The sequence below is a fragment of the Meles meles genome, chromosome 7, assembly GCF_922984935.1.
Source record: "Meles meles chromosome 7, mMelMel3.1 paternal haplotype, whole genome shotgun sequence".
Taxonomy (NCBI): Eukaryota; Metazoa; Chordata; class Mammalia; order Carnivora; family Mustelidae; genus Meles; species Meles meles.
The window spans coordinates 127619507-127637968 of record NC_060072.1 but is presented as its reverse complement, the minus strand read 5'-3'; the positions used below and the strand labels follow the sequence as shown (position 1 = coordinate 127637968).

General features: G+C 37.5%; 1 protein-coding gene across 1 annotated transcript in view; it reads right to left on the bottom strand.

Annotated features, from left to right (window-relative positions):
- STAM (signal transducing adaptor molecule) overlaps positions 1 to 18462 on the bottom strand; it is a 92198-nt gene that overhangs the window by 28757 nt on the left and 44979 nt on the right. Inside the window, exons 6-8 of the mRNA XM_046013754.1 lie at positions 14275 to 14365; positions 11576 to 11768; positions 10031 to 10125 (exon numbers count right to left, since the gene is read on the bottom strand). Of these exons, the coding sequence (XP_045869710.1) occupies positions 10031 to 10125; positions 11576 to 11768; positions 14275 to 14365 (379 nt within the window). The remainder of the gene's footprint in view (positions 1 to 10030; positions 10126 to 11575; positions 11769 to 14274; positions 14366 to 18462) is intronic.

Here is an 18462-nt window from a genome sequence, read left to right as displayed (position 1 = left end):
ACACTCTGGGCCAAATCTTATGGGATACGGCAAAGGCGGTCCTAAGGGGGAAATACATAGCCAACCAAGCCTCCCTCAAAAAAATTGAAAAAACCAGAATACACCAGATCTCTTGATACCTTAAAGAATTGGAGAATCAACAACAAATTAAGCCAACCCCACATACAAGAAGGGAAATAATCAAGATTAGAGCAGAGATCAATGAGATAGAAACTACAGATACAGTAGACCACATCAATGAAACTAGAAGCTGGGTTCTTGAAAGAATCAATAAGATCCATAAACCATTGGCCAAACTAATCCAAAAGGAGAGAAGACCCAAATTAATAAAATTATGAGTGAAAAGGGAGAGATCACAACTAATACCAAGGAAATAGAAACAATCATCAGAAATTATTATCAATAGGGGCACCTGGGTGGCTCAATGGGTTAAGCCTCTGCAATCGGCTCAGGTTATGATCTCAGAGTCCTGGGATGAAGCCCTGTATCCAGCTCTCCGCTCAGCAGGGAGCCTGCTTCCCCCTCTTTCTGCCTGCCTCCCTGCCTACTTGGGATCTCTATCCATCAAATAAATAAACAAAATCTTTAAAAAAAAAAAAAGAAAGAAAGAAAAGAAATTATTATTAACAGTTATATACCAGTAAGCTAAGCAACCTAGACAAAATGGATGCATTCCTGGAAACCTATAAATTTCCAAAACTGAATCAGGAAGAAATTGACAACCTGAATAGGCCAATATCTAGTAACGAGATTGAAGCAGTGATCAGAAACCTCCCCAAAAACAAGAGCCCAACCAGACGGATTCCCTGGAAAACTGTACAAACATTCAAAGAAGAAATACCTATTCTCCTGAAGCTGTTTCAAAAAATAGAAACAGAAGGAAAACTTCTAGACTCTTTTTATGAAGCCAGCATTACCCTGATCCCCAAACCAGGCAAAGACCCCACCAAAAAGGAGAATTTCAGACCAATATCCCTGATGAATATGGATGCTAAGATTCTCAACAAGATCCTAGTTAGTAGGATCCAACAGTACATTAAAAAGATTATCCACCATGAACAGGCAGATTCATTCATGGGATGCAAGTGTGGTTCAACATTCGCAAATCAATGTGACAGAACAAATCAAATAAGAGAAGAGAGAAGAACTAAATGGTCCTCTCAATTGATGCATAAAAAGCATCTGACAAGATACAGCAGCCGTTCCTGATTAAAACGATCCAAAGTATATGGATAAAGGGAACATTCCTCAACTTCATGAAATCTATCTATGAAAAACCCACAGCAAATACCATCCTCAATGGGGAAAAGCTGACAGCTTTCCCTTTGAGATCAGGGACATGACAAGGATGTCCACTCTTGCCACTGTTGTTCAACATAGTACTAGAAGTCCTAGCAACAGCAATCAGACAACAAAAAGAAATAAAAGGTATTCAATGGTGTTGGCAATGAAGAAGTCAAACTCTCTGTCTTCACAGATGACATGATACTTTATATGGAAAACCCAAAGTCTCCACCTCCAAACTACTAGAACTCATACAGCAATTCAGTAATATGGCAGGATACAAAATCAATGTACAGAAATCAGCGGCCTTCTTATACACTAACAATGAAAATACAGAAAGGGAAATTACAGAATTGATTCCATTTACTAAAGCACCAAGAACCATGAGATACCTGGGAATAAACCTAACCAAAGAGGTAAAGGATCTGTACTCGAGAACTACAAAACACTCATGAAAGAAATTGAAGAAGACACAAAAAGATGGAAGAGTATTCCATGATCATGGATCGGAAGAATAAATATTGTTAAAATGTCTATACAGTCTAGAGCCATCTATACTTTCAATGTCATCCCAATCAAAATTCCACTGGCCATTTTTCAAAGAGCAGGAACAAACAATTCTAAAATTTGTATGGAACCAGAAGAGACCCTGAATTGCTAAGGAAATGCTGAAAAAGAAAAACAAACCTGGGAGCATCACGTTGCCTGATTTCAAGCTTTACTACAAAGCTGTGATCACCAAGACAGCATGGTACTGGCACAAAAACAGACACATAGACCAGTGGAACAGATAGAGAACCCAGATATGAACCCTCAACTCTATGGTCAACTAATCTTCAACAAAGCAGGAAAAAATACACAGTGGAAAAAAGACAGTCTCTTCTGGTTACTGGGAAAATTGGACAGCTATGCACAGAAGAATGAAACCTGACCACTCTCTTACATCATACACAAAGATAAACTCAAAATGGATAAAAGACCTCAATGTGAGGCAGGAATTATCAAAATCCTAGAGGAGAACATAAGCAGTAACCTCTTCCCCCTCGGCCACAGAGACTTCTTTTAAGACATGTCTCCAAGGGCAAAGGAAACAAAAGCAAAAATGAACTTTTGGGACTTCATCAAGATCAAAGCTTTTGCACAGCAAAGGAAACAGTCAACAAAACAAAAATGGAATGGGAGAAGATACTCTCAAGTGACACTACAAAGGGCTGATATCTAAGATCTATAAAGAACTCCTCAAACTCAACACACACAAGATAGATAATCACATCAAAAAATGGGCAGAAGACTTGAACAGACACTTTTCCAAAGAAGACATACAAATGGCTAACAGACATATGAAAAAATGTTCATCATCATTAGCCATCAGGGTGATTCAAATCAAAACCATACTTAGATACCACCTTACACCAGTAGATGGCCAAATTAACAAAACAGTAAACAACAAGTGAGAGGATGTGGAGAAAGGGGAACCCTCTTATACTGTTGGTGGGAATGCAAGCTGGTGCAGCCACTTTGGAAAACAGTGTGGAGATTCCTTAAGAAATTAAAAATAGAGCTACCCTATAACCCTGCAATTGTACTACTGGGTATTTACCCCAAAGATACAGATATAGTGAAAAGCACCCCAATATTCATAGCAGCAATGGCCACAGTCATCAAACTGTGGAAAGAGCCAAGATGCCCTTTCAACAGATGAATGGATAAAGAAGATATGGTCATTTATATACAATGGAGTATTATGCCTCCATCAGAAAGGATGAATACCCAACTTTTGGATCAACATGGATGGGACTGGAAGAGATTATGCTGAGTGAAATAAGTCAAGCAGAGAAAGTCAATTATCATATGGTTTCACTTACTTGTGGAGCAGAAGGAATAACACTGAGGACACTGGGAGATGGAGAGGAGAAGTGAGTTGGAGGAAATCGGAGGGGAAGACAACCATGAAAGACTGTGGACGCTTGAGAAACAATCTGAGGCTTACGGTTAGAAACAAACTGAGGGTTTTGGAGGGGGGGTGGTAAGGGATGGGTGAGCCTGGTAGTGGGTATTATGGAGGGCACATATTGCATGGAGCAATGGCTGTGATGCATAAACAATGAATTTTGGACACTGAAAAAAATAAAATTAAAAAAAAAAGAAGAGGGGGGGAGGAGTCAAGATGGCGGAGAAGTAGCAGCCTGAGACTACATCAGGTAGCAGGAGATCAGCTCGATAGCTTATCTAAACATTGCAAACACCTACAAATCCAACGGGAGAGCGAAGAGAAGAAGAACAGCAACTCTAGAAACAGAAAATCAACCACTTTCTGAAAGGTACGACTGGCGGAGAAGTGAATCGAAAACGACCGGAAGATAGACCACAGGGGGAAGGGCCGGCTCCCAGCAAGCGGCGGAGCAACGGAGCACAAAATCAGGACTTTTAAAAGTCTGTTTCACTGAGGGACATTGCTCCAGAGGCTAAACCAGGGTGAAGCCCACGCGGGGTCAGCGTGGCCCCAGGCCCCACAGGGTCACAGAAGGATCGGGGGTGTCAGAGTGTCGGAGAGCTCACAGGTATTAGAACGGAGAAGCCGGCTGCAGAGACAGAGCCGAGGACTGAACTCTCAGCTCGGGGTTACCTTGAACTGGTCGCGGGCTGGGTGAGCTCGAAGCGCGGCTAGAGGCTGGGGATACGGGAGTGATTGGGTGCTGTCCTCTGGGGGCGCACTGAGGAGTGGGGCCCCAGGCTCTCGGCTCCTCCGGGCTGGAGACTGGGAGGCCGCCATTTTCATTCCCGTCCTCTGGAACTCTACGGAAAGCGTTCAGGGAACAGAAGCTCCCAAAAGCGAACCCGAGCCGATTACTTAGTCCGGCGGCCGGTAAGGGCGGTGCAATCCCGCCTCGGGCAAAGACACTTGAGAGTCACTACAACAGGCCCCTCCCCCAGAAGAGCAACAAAATATCCAGCCAGGACGAAGTTCATCTATCAAGGAGAAAGCAGGTTCAATTCCTAAGACAGCAGAGCAATTCCAGAGGAGGAGAAAGCAAAGCACGGAACTCATGGCTTTCTCCCCATGATTCTTTAGTCTTGCAGCTACTTCAATTTTTTTTTTCTTTTTTCAATTTTTTTTCTTTTTTCTTCTTCTGCTAAATTTTTTAAAACTTTTACCCTTTTCTTTTTTAACGTTTTTTGACTACTTCATCTAAATATATATATTTTTTCTTTCTTTTTTATATTTTTTTGTTTTATTTTTTAAATTTTTTTCTTTTTTTTTTCTTTTTTTTTTTCAGAACCTGTTTTTATCCCCTCTCTCCCCCCCACAATTTGGGGTCTCTTCTGATTTGGTTACAGCGCATTTTTCTGGGGTCTTTGCCACCCTTTTAGTAGTTTATTTGCTCCTTCATATCCTCTTATCTGGACAAAATGACAAGGCGGAAAAAATCACCACAAACAAAAGAACAAGAGACAGTACCGAAGGCTAGGGACCTAATCAACACAGACATTGGTAATATGTCAGATCAAGAGTTCAGAATGACGATTCTGAACATTCTAGCCGGGCTCAAAAAAGGCATGGAAGATATTAGAGAAACCCTCTCTGGAGATATTAAAGCCCTTTCTGGAGAAATTAAAGAACTGAAATCTAACCAAGTTGAAATCAAAAAAGCTATTAATGAGGTGCAATCAAAAATGGAGGCTCTCACTGCTAGGATAAATGAGGCAGAAGAAAGAATTAGTGATATAGAAGACCAAATGACAGAGAATAAGGAAGCCGAGCAAAAGAGGGACAAACAGCTACTGGACCATGAGGGGAGAATTCGAGAGATAAGTGACACCATAAGACGAAACAACATTAGAATAATTGGGATTCCAGAAGAAGAAGAAACAGAGAGGGAAGCAGAAGGTCTATTGGAGAGAATCATTGGAGAGAATTTCCCTAATATGGCAAAGGGAACAAGCATCAAAATCCAGGAGATGCAGAGAACCCCCCTCAAAGTCAACAAGAATAGGTCCACACCCCGTCACCTAATAGTAAAATTTACAAGTCTTAGTGACAAAGAGAAAATCCTGAAAGCAGCCCGAGAAAAGAAGTCTGTAACATACAATGGTAAAAATATTAGATTGGCGACAGACTTATCCATAGAGACCTGGCAGGCCAGGAAGAGCTGGCATGATATATTCAGAGCACTAAACGAGAAAAACATACAGCCAAGAATACTCTATCCAGCTAGGCTATCATTGAAAATAGGAGAGATAAAAAGCTTCCAGAACAAACAAAAACTGAAAGAATTTGCAAACACCAAACCAGCTCTACAGGAAATATTGAAAGGGGTCCTCTAAGCAAAGAGAGAGCCTAAAAGGAGTAGATCAGAAAGGTACAGAGACAATATACAGTAACAGTCACCTTACAGAATAATAATGGCACTAAATTCATATCTCTCAATAGTTACCCTGAACGTTAATGGGCTAAATACCCCAATCAAAAGACACAGGGTATCAGAATGGATAAAAAAACAAAACCCATCAGTATGTTGCCTACAAGAAACTCATTTTAGACGCGAAGACACCTCCAGATTTAAGGTGAAGGGGTGGAAAACAATTTACCATGCTAATGGGCATCAGAAGAAAGCTGGGGTGGCAATCCTTATATCAGATCAATTAGATTTTAAGCCAAAGACTATAATAAGAGATGAGGAAGGACACTATATCCTACTCAAAGGGTCTGTCCAACAAGAAGATCTAACAATTTTAAATATCTATGCCCCTAACGTGGGAGCAGCCAACTATATCAACCAATTAATAACAAAATCAAAGAAACACATCAATAATGATACAATAATAGTAGGGGACTTTAACACTCCCCTCACTGAAATGGACAGATCATCCAAGCCCAAGATCAACAAGGAAATAAAGGCCTTAAATGACACACTGGACCAGATGGACATCACAGATATATTCAGAACATTTCATCCCAAAGCAACAGAATACACATTCTTCTCTAGTGCACATGGAACCTTCTCCAGAATAGATCACATCCTGGGTCACAAATCAGGTCTCAACCGGTATCAAAAGATTAGGATTATTCCCTGCATATTTTCAGACCACAATGCTCTGAAGCTAGAACTCAATCACAAGAGGAAAGCTGGAAAGAACCCAAATACATGGAGACTAAACAGCATCCTTCTAAAGAATGAATGGGTTAACCAGGAAATTAAAGAAGAATTGAAAAAATTCATGGAAACAAATGATAATGAAAACACAACAGTTCAAAATCTGTGGGACACAGCAAAGGCAGTCCTGAGAGGAAAATATATAGCGGTACAAGCCTTTCTCAAGAAACAAGAAAGGTCTCAAGTACACAACCTAACCCTACACGTAAAGGAGCTGGAGAAAGAACAAGAAAGAAACCCTAAACCCAGCAGGAGAAGAGAAATCATAAAGATCAGAGCAGAAATCAATGAAATAGAAACCAAAAAAACAATAGAAAAAATCAATGAAACTAGGAGCTGGTTCTTTGAAAGAATCAATAAGATTGATAAACCCCTGGCCAGACTCATCAAAAAGAAAAGAGAAAGGACCCAAATCAATAAAATCATGAATGAAAGAGGAGAGATCACAACTAACACAAAAGAAATACAGACAATTATAAGAACATACATGAGCAACTCTACGCCAACAAATTGGACAATCTGGAAGAAATGGATGCATTCCTAGAGACAATAAACGACCACAACTGAACCAGGAAGAAATAGAAAACCTGAACAGGCCCATAACCAGTAAGGAGATTGAAACAGTCATCAAAAATCTCCAAACAAACAAAAGCCCAGGGCCAGACGGCTTCCCAGGGGAATTCTACCAAACATTTAAAGAAGAACTCATTCCTATTCTCCTGAAACTGTTCCAAAAAATAGAAATGGAAGGAAAACTTCCAAACTCATTTTATGAGGCCAGCATCACCTTGATCCCAAAACCAGACAAGGATCCCACCAAAAAAGAGAACTACAGACCAATATCGTTGATGAACACGGACACAAAAATTCTCGCCAAAATACTAGCCAATAGGATTCAACAGTACATTAAAAGGATTATTCACCACGATCAAGTGGGATTTATTCCAGGGCTGCAGGGTTGGTTCAACATCTGCAAATCAATCAATGTGATAGAACACATTAATAAAAGAGAGAACAAGAACCATATGATACTCTCAATAGATGCTGAAAAAGCATTTGACAAAGTACAGCATCCCTTCCTGATCAAAACTCTTCAAAGTGTAGGGATACAGGGCACATACCTCAATGTTATCAAAGCCATCTATGAAAAACCCACCGCAAATATCATTCTCAATGGAGAAAAACTGAAAGCTTTTCCGTTAAGGTCAGGAACACGGCAGGGATGTCCATTATCACCACTGCTATTCAACATAGTACTAGAAGTCCTAGCCTCAGCAATCAGACAACAAAAAGAAATTAAAGGCATCCAAATTGGTAAAGAAGAAGTCAAACTATGACTCTTCGCAGATGATATGATACTATATGTGGAAAACCCAAAAGACTCCACTCCAAAACTGCTAGAACTTGTACAGGAATTCAGTTAAGTGTCAGGATATAAAATCAATGCACAGAAATCAGTTGCATTTCTGTACACCAACAAGACTGAAGAAAGAGAAATTAAGGAGTCAATCCCATTTACAATTGTACCCAAAACTATAAGATACCTAGGAATAAACCTAACCAAAGAGGCTAAGAATCTATACACAGAAAATTATAAAGTACTCATGAAAGAAATTGAGGAAGACACAAAGAAATGGAAAAATGTTCCATGCTCCTGGATTGGAAGAATAAATATTGTGAAAATGTCCATGCTACCTAAAGCAATCTACACATTTAATGCAATCCCTATCAAAATACCATCCATTTTTTTCAAAGAAATGGAACAAATAATCCTAAAATTTATATGGAACCAGAAAAGACCTCGAATAGCCAAAGGAATATTGAAAAAGAAAGCCAAAGTTGGTGGCATCAAAATTCCGGACTTCAAGCTCTATTACAAAGCTGTCATCATCAAGACAGCATGGTACTGGCACAAAAACAGACACATAGATCAGTGGAACAGAATAGAGAGCCCAGAAATCGACCCTCAACTCTATGGTCAACTAATCTTCGACAAAGCAGGAAAGAATGTCCAATGGAAAAAAGACAGCCTCTTCAATAAATGGTGCTGGGAAAATTGGACAGCCACATGCAGAAAAATGAAATTGGACCACTTCCTTACACCACACACGAAAATAGACTCCAAATGGATGAAGGACCTCAATGTGAGAAAGGAATCCATCAAAATCCTTGAGGAGAATGCAGGCAGCAACCTCTTCGACCTCAGCCGTAGTAACATCTTCCTAGGAACAACGGCAAAGGCAAGGGAAGCAAGGGCAAAAATGAACTATTGGGATTTCATCAAGATCAAAAGCTTTTGCACAGCAAAGGAAACAGTTAACAAAACCAAAAGACAACTGACAGAATGGGAGAAGATATTTGCAAATGACATATCAGATAAAGGGCTAGTATCCAAAATCTATAAGGAATTTAGCAAACTCAACACCCAAAGAACAAACAATCCAATCAAGAAATGGGCAGAGGACATGAACAGACATTTCTGCAAAGAAGACATCCGATGGCCAACAGACACATGAAACAGTGCTCCACATCACTAGGCATCAGGGAAATACAAATCAAAACCACAATGAGATATCACCTCACACCAGTCAGAATGGCTAAAATTAACAAGTCAGGAAATGACAGATGCTGGAGAGGATGTGGAGAAAGGGGAACCCTCCTCCACTGTTGGTGGCAATGCAAGCTGGTGCAACCACTCTGGAAAACAGCATGGAGCTTCCTCAAAATGTTGAAAATAGAACTACCCTATGACCCAGCAATTGCACTACTGGGTATTTACCCTAAAGATACAAACATAGTGATCCGAAGGGGCACGTGTACCCGAATGTTTATAGCAGCAATGTCTACAATAGCCAAACTATGGAAAGAACCCAGATGTCCATCAACAGATGAATGGATAAAGAAGATGTGGTATATATACACAATGGAATACTATGCAGCCATCAAAAGAAATGAAATCATGCCATTTGCGACAACGTGGATGGAACTAGAGCGTATCATGCTTAGTGAAATAAGTCAATCGGAGAAAGACAACTATCATATGATCTCCCTGATATGAGGACATGGAGAAGCAACATGGGGAGGTAGGGGGATAGGAGAAGAATAAATGAAACAAGATGGGATTGGGAGGGAGACAAACCATAAATGACTCTTAATCTCACAAAACAAACTGGGGGTTTCTGGGGGGAGGTGGGATTGGGAGAGGGGGAGGGGGCTATGGACATTGGGGAGGGTAAGTGCTATCGTGAGTGCTATGAAGTGTGTAAACCTGGCGATTCACAGACCTGTACCCCTGGGGATAAAAATACATTATATGTTTATTAAAAAAAAAAAAAATTTGGAAGGGGAGGCGAACCATAAGAGACTATGGACTCTGAAAAACAACCTGAGGGTTTTGAAGGGTCAGGGGTGGGAGGTTGGGGGAACAGGTGGTGGGTAATGGGGAGGGCACGTTTTGCATGGAGCACTGGGTGTTGTGCAAAAACAATAAATACTGTTACGCTGAAAAAATAAATAAAATGGAAGAAGAAAAAAAAAAAAAAGAAGATAGTTGTGGATTATCATCCACTTACAGACTGGAAAATACTTACTCATTTCTGGTTCAGCAGTAAGATCAGCAGTCACAAAATTAGAGGGAAATAGCCCCATGCCTTGATGGGTTTCACCTTTCCACCAGTTGGGATCACTAATGAGGAGCAAAAAAGAAAACCTTGATTATAATAAAGATTTTTGTCTCTATAAATCTTTACCTTTTATAGTGTTTAACCTGCATTCTTACTAGATTTGAATCCCCCAACAATCTAACGAGGGACGAAATGAATGTACCATTATTACAAATAAGAAGATGAAGCCTTAGAGAAGATAAAGAATGTTAAACACACAGCTCTTTATCTTGTGGAAGGCTGGTGAATGCTTTGCGGATATAATACAAGGCTCTGAACTCTGCTCACCAAAACAGAGATCTCTTCAACTTCAGGTACTTCATGGGCTCCCCGTAAGACTCCTTTGTTAGTAAGCTAACAGTAGGCTCTTAATTCGGATCCATTCCTAAATTACTGCGCTCTCTTGTACACACTAGCACCTTTTTTCTCCCACGAGAAACAAGATGATAGATGACACTGTTTATAGCACAAACGTTCACAATGAACATACACTCAGATACATCCCATGCTTTACCACTGTTATCTTTGGTGCGTAGTATAAGGAAAGCTACCAAGCTCTCAATGAACATTTTTGGAATGAATCAATGATCAAGGTTTTCTGCAATTTCCAGCTAAATAGCTCAAACTTAACTTTTCTTTTACTCAAGAAAACAATGTGTTATACTACAACCTAAATTTTTTTAATTTGTTTTTTAAAACCACTTGCAAATTTTAGTACTTCATTATCAGTAACAGTTATCAGTAACAAATTTTGAGTAAACATAAAACTCTAGTCAAAACCCAGATGTACTTACAGGAAACAAACTGAGGGTAACTGGAGGAGAGGAAGGTGAAGGATAGAGCAACTGGGTGATGGACATTAAAGAGGACATTAAAGAGGGCACATGATGTAATGAGCACTGGGTATTATATGAGACAGATGAATCACTGACCTCTACCTCTGAAACTAATAGTATATGTTAATTAATTGAATTTAAATTTAAAAACAAAAAAACAAAAAACCAGAAGTACTGAATCACCTCCCATAACAACATAAATGTATATAATTCCATGTAAAATGAACTTGACCCATGGATATATTATTTTTGTGAATAAATAAGTTCAATGTATTATGCATTTCTAACAAATTCCATACATACACACACATATTTGGCATATTTTCTAAAATCTTAACCTTACTAATTTAATAATTTATATTATTAGATGGAACAAAAATGAATAATCTAGGCCTCCAAAACAAATAAAAACTATTTAAGTAAGAGATGAGAAAAAAAAATTAAACTACAAAAAAGAATCCAGATAATATGACATAAGCAAAGTAAAAAAACTGTCACACAGAGAAAATATCTACAATATTTTTTCTTATTACCTTTGGTAATGGCATTCAACAGGAATAATATGAAACATAGAAGTAATATGTTATATATTTTCATATGAATGTCAACTTAATATCAATTTGATATTATCCATCACCTGTCATCAAGAACTGTAATTATTTCTCCAGCTTTAAAAGTAAGTTCATTATCTTCAGCAGCTTCAAAGTCATATATGGCACGAACTTTTCGGCCTTCATGTTGGTGGTTAGTTAAGAGATTGGATGTGCTTGGGTATAAAGTAGAAAGGGTGGTTGACTGCTGCCTTTGTTCCTTTAAAGACAACTCAATAGCTGGAAAAGAATGAGTTAAAAAGACTCACAATGTTAATATATCCAACAATCCAAAGAAGTAAAAAAAAGGTATCTGAAGGTAAAATGTATTCTTTTAAATGTGAAGATGGGAACAAGGACATATCTTGACATAATGAATAAAAATGATTTCATGAATTTTATTCATTCATTCACAACTGAAAGTTTAAAGAATAAACAAAAAAAAGTTGAACAGAATGGTTACTTTTTTTTTTTAAGATTTTATTTATTTGACAGGGAGAGATCACAAGTAGGCAGAGAGGCAGACAGAGGGAGGGAGAGGAAACAGGGTCCCTGCTGAGCAGAGAGCCCGATGGGGGGCTTGATTCCAGAAGCCTGAGACCATGGCCTGAGCCGAAAGCAAAGGTTTAACCCACTAAGGCATCTAGGCGCCCCAATTACTATTTTTTTAAGAGTTTATTTTTTTATGTAATCTCTACACCCAACATGAGGCTTGTACTCATAACCCCAAGATCCAAATTCACATGTTCTACTAACTGAGCCAGCCAGGTGCCCTGCATAATGACTATTTTTACTGAATGGATAAAATTTAAATTATTCTGGGTACTAAAAAGATATATCTTAGATCCACTTTTTTTATTTAGCTGCAGATATTTTAATCTTCTTCCATATTTTCAATATACTTCTACAGCTTCTGTTCCCAAAATGATAATCAAAATCACTAGGGAAGTCAAGAGCCCCATATCTCAATGAAGATTTACTAAATCAGAGTGTCAAAGGTAGTATCCAGGAACCTGTACTTTATGGCTCCAAAGTTAATTCTTATGTGATCAGTCCAAGAAGTGGAACTTGGAAAGAACTAGAATGAGGTTTCACCTAACAAATTCCCCCGAAAGAGATTTCAAATATGTCTCTCTCTTTCTGGGTGTGGGGGAGGAGGAGAAGAAAGAATCTTAAGCAGACTCCACACCCAGCGTGGAGCCCGAGGTAGGGCTAGATCTCCCAACACTGAGATCATGACCTGGAGCAAAACTCAAGAGTTGGATGCTTAACCAACTGAGCCCACCCAGGCACCCCTCAAATGTGTTTCTTCTGGCACTTCCACTCCTCCCCTCATGCAGGCCATCACCATGTGTCACTCAGGCTCTGCAATGTAATCGGAACAGACTGATTACTCCACTTTCAACTCAAACCATAACCCCCTTCATCTCTGTTCTACATTGATAAAAGACCTAATAGGAAAAAGAAAACTTTAAAACTATCATAAGAAAATACAGGAAAGTACCTTTGAGGATTTGGGGAGTAGGGGAAAATATTTTAAGATGTAAAAAAGCAAAAATCATAACAAAAAAGCAAAAATTTTGACATCAAAATTTAAAACTTCTATTGGATAATATACCAATATCAAAGTTAAAGTAAAAGCCCAAAATCGAAAGTAGATATTGACAACAGAAATAACAGGCAAGAGTGCCTGGGTGGTTCAGTCAGTTAAGCGACTGTCTTTGGCTCAAGTCATGATCCCGGAGTCCCAGGATCGAGCCCACATCAGGCTCCCAGCTTAGAGGGGAATCTGCTTCTCCCTCTGACTGTCCCCTCTCTAGTGCTCTCTCACTCTCTCTAATAAATAAAATATGAAAAATAGTAATAATTAGCAAAGGTTTAACATCCAAAATTAAAACTTTCTATATCTTAAAAAAAAACCTCAATAAAAAGAGAGACAATCAGAACAGCTAATAAACATACAAAAAAGGACCAAGCCCCACTAGTAATCAAGGAAATAAAAGTCAAGATAATTGGACATTATATCCAACCTATCAGAATCACAAAAATCAAACTCAAATACCAAATATTTTCAGGAGATTAAAAATATTAATAACTTTCATACACTGCTAGTGGCAGAGGAAATAAACTATCTAGAAAAGTTGAAGATGTACCTCCCCCATGAGCCAAAAATACTGGTTAAAGTCACACAAGATACCCCCCACTACACACACACACACAAAGAAAATATTCACAAGAATACTCAATGCAGCCTACTTACTAAAGTAAAAAACAAAACAAAAGACAAAAAGCCCCAGAAAACCCAAACATCCATCAGTAGCCGGACGGATAAACTACAGTATATATTTATTAGTACACCGGAGTATTATACAATATTTAAAACAAGTGAACTTGATTTATATGTTCTATTATGAATAGATCTTAGACATAGTGCACATTAAAAAACTGTAAATGGTATGTATAATTCTTTATGAAAAAAGAATTTGTTGGGCACATGAAAGTATTGGTATTATTTATGGATATACAGTGTAATAAAAATAGTATTACAAAATAGACGGAAAGGACATAAATGAATAGTAGTTGTCTCAGAAGAGTATTATTTGATACCGTAAAGGGGCACAAAGTAGATTTCAGCATTAGCTGTAAAGCCCTATATCTTTCACTTTAAAATATCTCAAGAAAATAATACTAAGTAAGGGATCCATTTTCTTCCCACCGTTCCAGTACCCGGGACTTAAAAACATACCTTTTGCTAAATCTTCTTCTTCTTTTTTGTTAGCCACAGTACCAGGATCTTTGGCAACCAAGGCTGGGCTTGCTTTTGCTTGTTCTGCAGCCTAACACACACAAAAAAGGAATACAGTATTTGAGGACTGTCCTCAGATTTTCCTACCTCTACTAATCTAAGAACTTGCAAGACCCTTCTTATCAATCTACCACAGACTCCTGAAGCAGAAAATAATCCAAACTGGATCAGTCTCTAATTAGAAAGGAGAAGAGTTTTAATTCACCAGTCAACAGCTAACATAATCACTTTCTCCATGAAGCTTTCTAAACCCCTAAATTCAGGATTTCCTCCTGTGTTTCTCTGATGGTTCTTTTAACAAGTTACTACGCTGTGAGTAGTTAATAATGTAAATTGTGGAGCCAGGGAAACATGGGCTCAAATCCTAAATCTACCAGGTTCTAATGTATAACCTGGGGTACATTAACCTCTTTGTGCCTTGAGTCTCTCATCTACAAAAAGAGGGTAATGATAGCCTCAACCCATGGCAGGATTTGAAAAGATTAAATCAACATGTAGCTTCCAAACTTAGATAGGACGGGGGCTTTAAACTTATGGTTTAAAACAAAAAGTTTAACATTTTCACCTGGGATTTATAATGTACATGGAAGTAATGTATCATATGTATGATAATTATTGCATAAAGGATGATGAAATGAAGAGTAAATAAACCCTAAACAGCTGCAAAGTTTCTACATTTTACATGAATACAGTACTAACTCAAAATAGATTGTGAACACCTACAAATGCGTATTAGAATACCCAAACTAACCAAGAACAACATAAATGGAATTCTAAACAATATTCGAATTAACACATGTACAGCACATAGAACAGAGCCTGGCACATAGTAACAGTCAATAAATCTCAGCTTCTATTAAAATTATCTGCTGAGATCTGTCTCCATAACCATGGTATATGGTCCCCGAGAATATGAGTGCCTAAATATGGACGGATTACTAGCAATCAAGAAGTAATTGCTGAATAAGTGAAAGGGAAAACATTCAATGTTACAGTAAAATATTGTTCTAGATATATATGTAGTTCTACATATATAGTTCTGTATATACATTAGTATATTTTATATTGTCAAACACACAAAGCATTTTTTAGAAAAATGGACGTTAAAAAGCTTTTTGTACTTCACTAAATGAAACTTTAAGCCCTCTCAATTCTGATCCCCTCTATGTGGAATCTTCTTTCAATACTAATTGTGTGTGTGTGTGTGTGTGTTTTGGGGTTTTTTTTTTGTTTTTTTTTTATGTTCAATTACTCAACATATAGTACATCACTAGTTTCTGATGTAGTGTTCAATGATTCAGTAGTTGCGTATAACATCACACATCTCTCAAAATTAAAGGTATGCTTCCTCAGAACAACCTTTTCAATTACATATGATTTTTTTTCAGTTTGGTCAATTTCACAAATTAGACATATTGATCTTTTGTGGTCTGTGAAGGAATTTCTATCAGTCAAGAAGATAGTGCAGACATTATATTCAGAGTGCATAAAGGAAGAAATTTACAACCAAGGATACTCTAGCAGACAAGATTATCATTCAGAACTGAAGAACTGAGAAAGAATTTCCAAATAAACAAGAGCTATAGGAGTTCATCACTATTAAACAGGTTTCACAAGAAATATTAGAGGGAATGCTTCATGGGAAAAGACCATAACTAGAAATAAGAAAATATGAGATAGAAAAAAATTTCACTGATAAAAGAAAACATGGTAAGGGTTGCTGGTCAACCACTAATAAAGCTAGTATGAAGGTTATAAGACAAGAGTAATAAAGTCAACTATATTTACAATAACTACTTAACGGATACACAAATAAAAAGATGTAAAACATGACATCAGAAACATAAAATGTGGGTGAAGGGAATAAAAATATAGCGCTTTCAGAATGTATTTGAACTTTAGCAACTATCAACTTAAAATAATCTGCTACATATACACAGGTTGTTATACATGAGTCCCAGGGTAACCACAAACCAAAGTCCTATAACAGATACACAAAAAATAAACAGAAAGTAATCCAAACAAAACACTAAAGTAAGTCATCAAATCACAAGTGAAAAGACCAGGAGAAGAAAAAGAAATAGAGAAGAAGCACAAAAACAACAAGGAAACAATGAACAAAGTGGCAATAAATACATACCTATCAATAATTACTTTAAATATAAATGGGCTAAACTCTCCAATCATAACACAGGATAGAGGAATTAAAACACCAAGACCAATCAAAAGACTCACTTGAATTCTGAAGGCACATTCACTGAAAATGAAGGGATAGAAAAAAAAATTTCCAGGCAAACGGAAATTAATGAAATTAATGGGTAGCATTAATTATATCACACAAAACAGGCTTTAAAACAAAGACTGTAACAAGAGACAAAAAAAAGAACATTACGTAATTATGGGATTAATTCAACAAAAACATAAAACACTTGTAAATACTTGTGCACCCAACATAGAATTACCTAAATATATAAAATGACTATTAACGGACAAATTAGGAAAAAAAGATGACAGCAATACAGTAATAATAGGGGGCTTTAAAATACCTGCTTACATTAATTGCTAGATCATCTAGATAGAACATTAATAAAGAAACATCAGCCTTAAATAACAAATTAGACCACATGAATGTAACAGACATACAAAGAACATTCCATCCCAAAACAGCAGAATACACATCTTCTCAAGTACGCATGAAACATTCTCCAGGAGAGAGCACATTAGGCCACAAAATAAGACTCAGTAAATTTAAAAAGAATGAAATGTATCAAACATCTTTTCTAACCATAATGGTTTGAAACTAGAAATCAGTTACTAGGAAAAAACTCTAAGAAATTCATGAAGACTTGACATGCTACTGAACAACAAATGGGTCAACAATGATGACACTGGGGGGTCAACCTCAGGGTCCACATGGCCTTCAAGGCGTAAGAGCCCCCTGGACAACTGGCCGCAGCTAGAGCACAAAAGGAAAAGAGAAGCCCTCAGCTGCTATGGTGTCCTTGTCTCAGTTCATCCCCCAACACATTGAAAATCTCCCAACCTCAACAAAGTTTTCATCCCAGACACCATGAAGAGAGAAGAGGCTTTTAGGAAGCCCTACCTCGTCATGTACCATCAATAATATAAACCGTAGCAAGCCAAAAAACAAAGAAAGACAAGAAAAGGTCATCTAAATCATAAAGGAAGTAAAACTGTCACTCTTCACAGATGACATGGTACTATCCATAGATAGGAAACCCTAAAGCCTCTTCTGAAAAACTATTAGAACTAATAAATTAATCCAGTAAAATTGCAGAACACAAAATCAATACATAGAAATGTGTTGCATTTCTATATACTAATGACAAACTATCAGAAAGAGAAATTAAGAATGCAATCCCACTTACAATCCCAACAAAATGGGTAAAATGCCTAGGAATAAATTTCAAAAGACCTGTACCCTGAAAACTATAAGACAGTGGTAAGAACAACTGAAGATGACACAAATAAATGTAAAGATATGCCAATCTCATGAACTGGAAGAATTAATAGTGCCAAGATGTCCATACTATCCAAGGCATTTACAGATTCAATGCAATCCATATCAAAAATAATAATGGCATTTTTCACTAAACTAGAACAATCATAAAACTTATATGGGAGCACAAAGGATGCCAAAAAGCCAAAGCAGTCTTGAATAGGAAAATCAAAGCTAGGAATATCACACCCCTGGATTTTAAAATATACTATAAAATTGTAATATGATCAAAACAGTATGGCACTAGCACAAAAACAAGAAACACAGATCAATGGAACATAAAAGACAATCAATGGTAAGAATTTACAATAGGAAAATGAGTTTCTTCAATAGTGTTGAGAAAACTGGACAGCTGCATGCAAAAGAATGAAACTGGACCACTTTCTTACACCATATGCCAAAAATAAACTGGATTAAAGACTTAATGTAATTCCAAAACCATACAACTCCTAGAAGAAAACATAGGCAGTAAGTTCTCCATCATCGGTCTGATCGGTATTTTTTTGGATCTCCCTCCTCAGGTAAGGACAACAAAAGCAAAAATAAAATAAAAGCTAAAGCTAATAAAATATTTTATGTCAAATATTCTTCAATAGAAAAAGAGACGT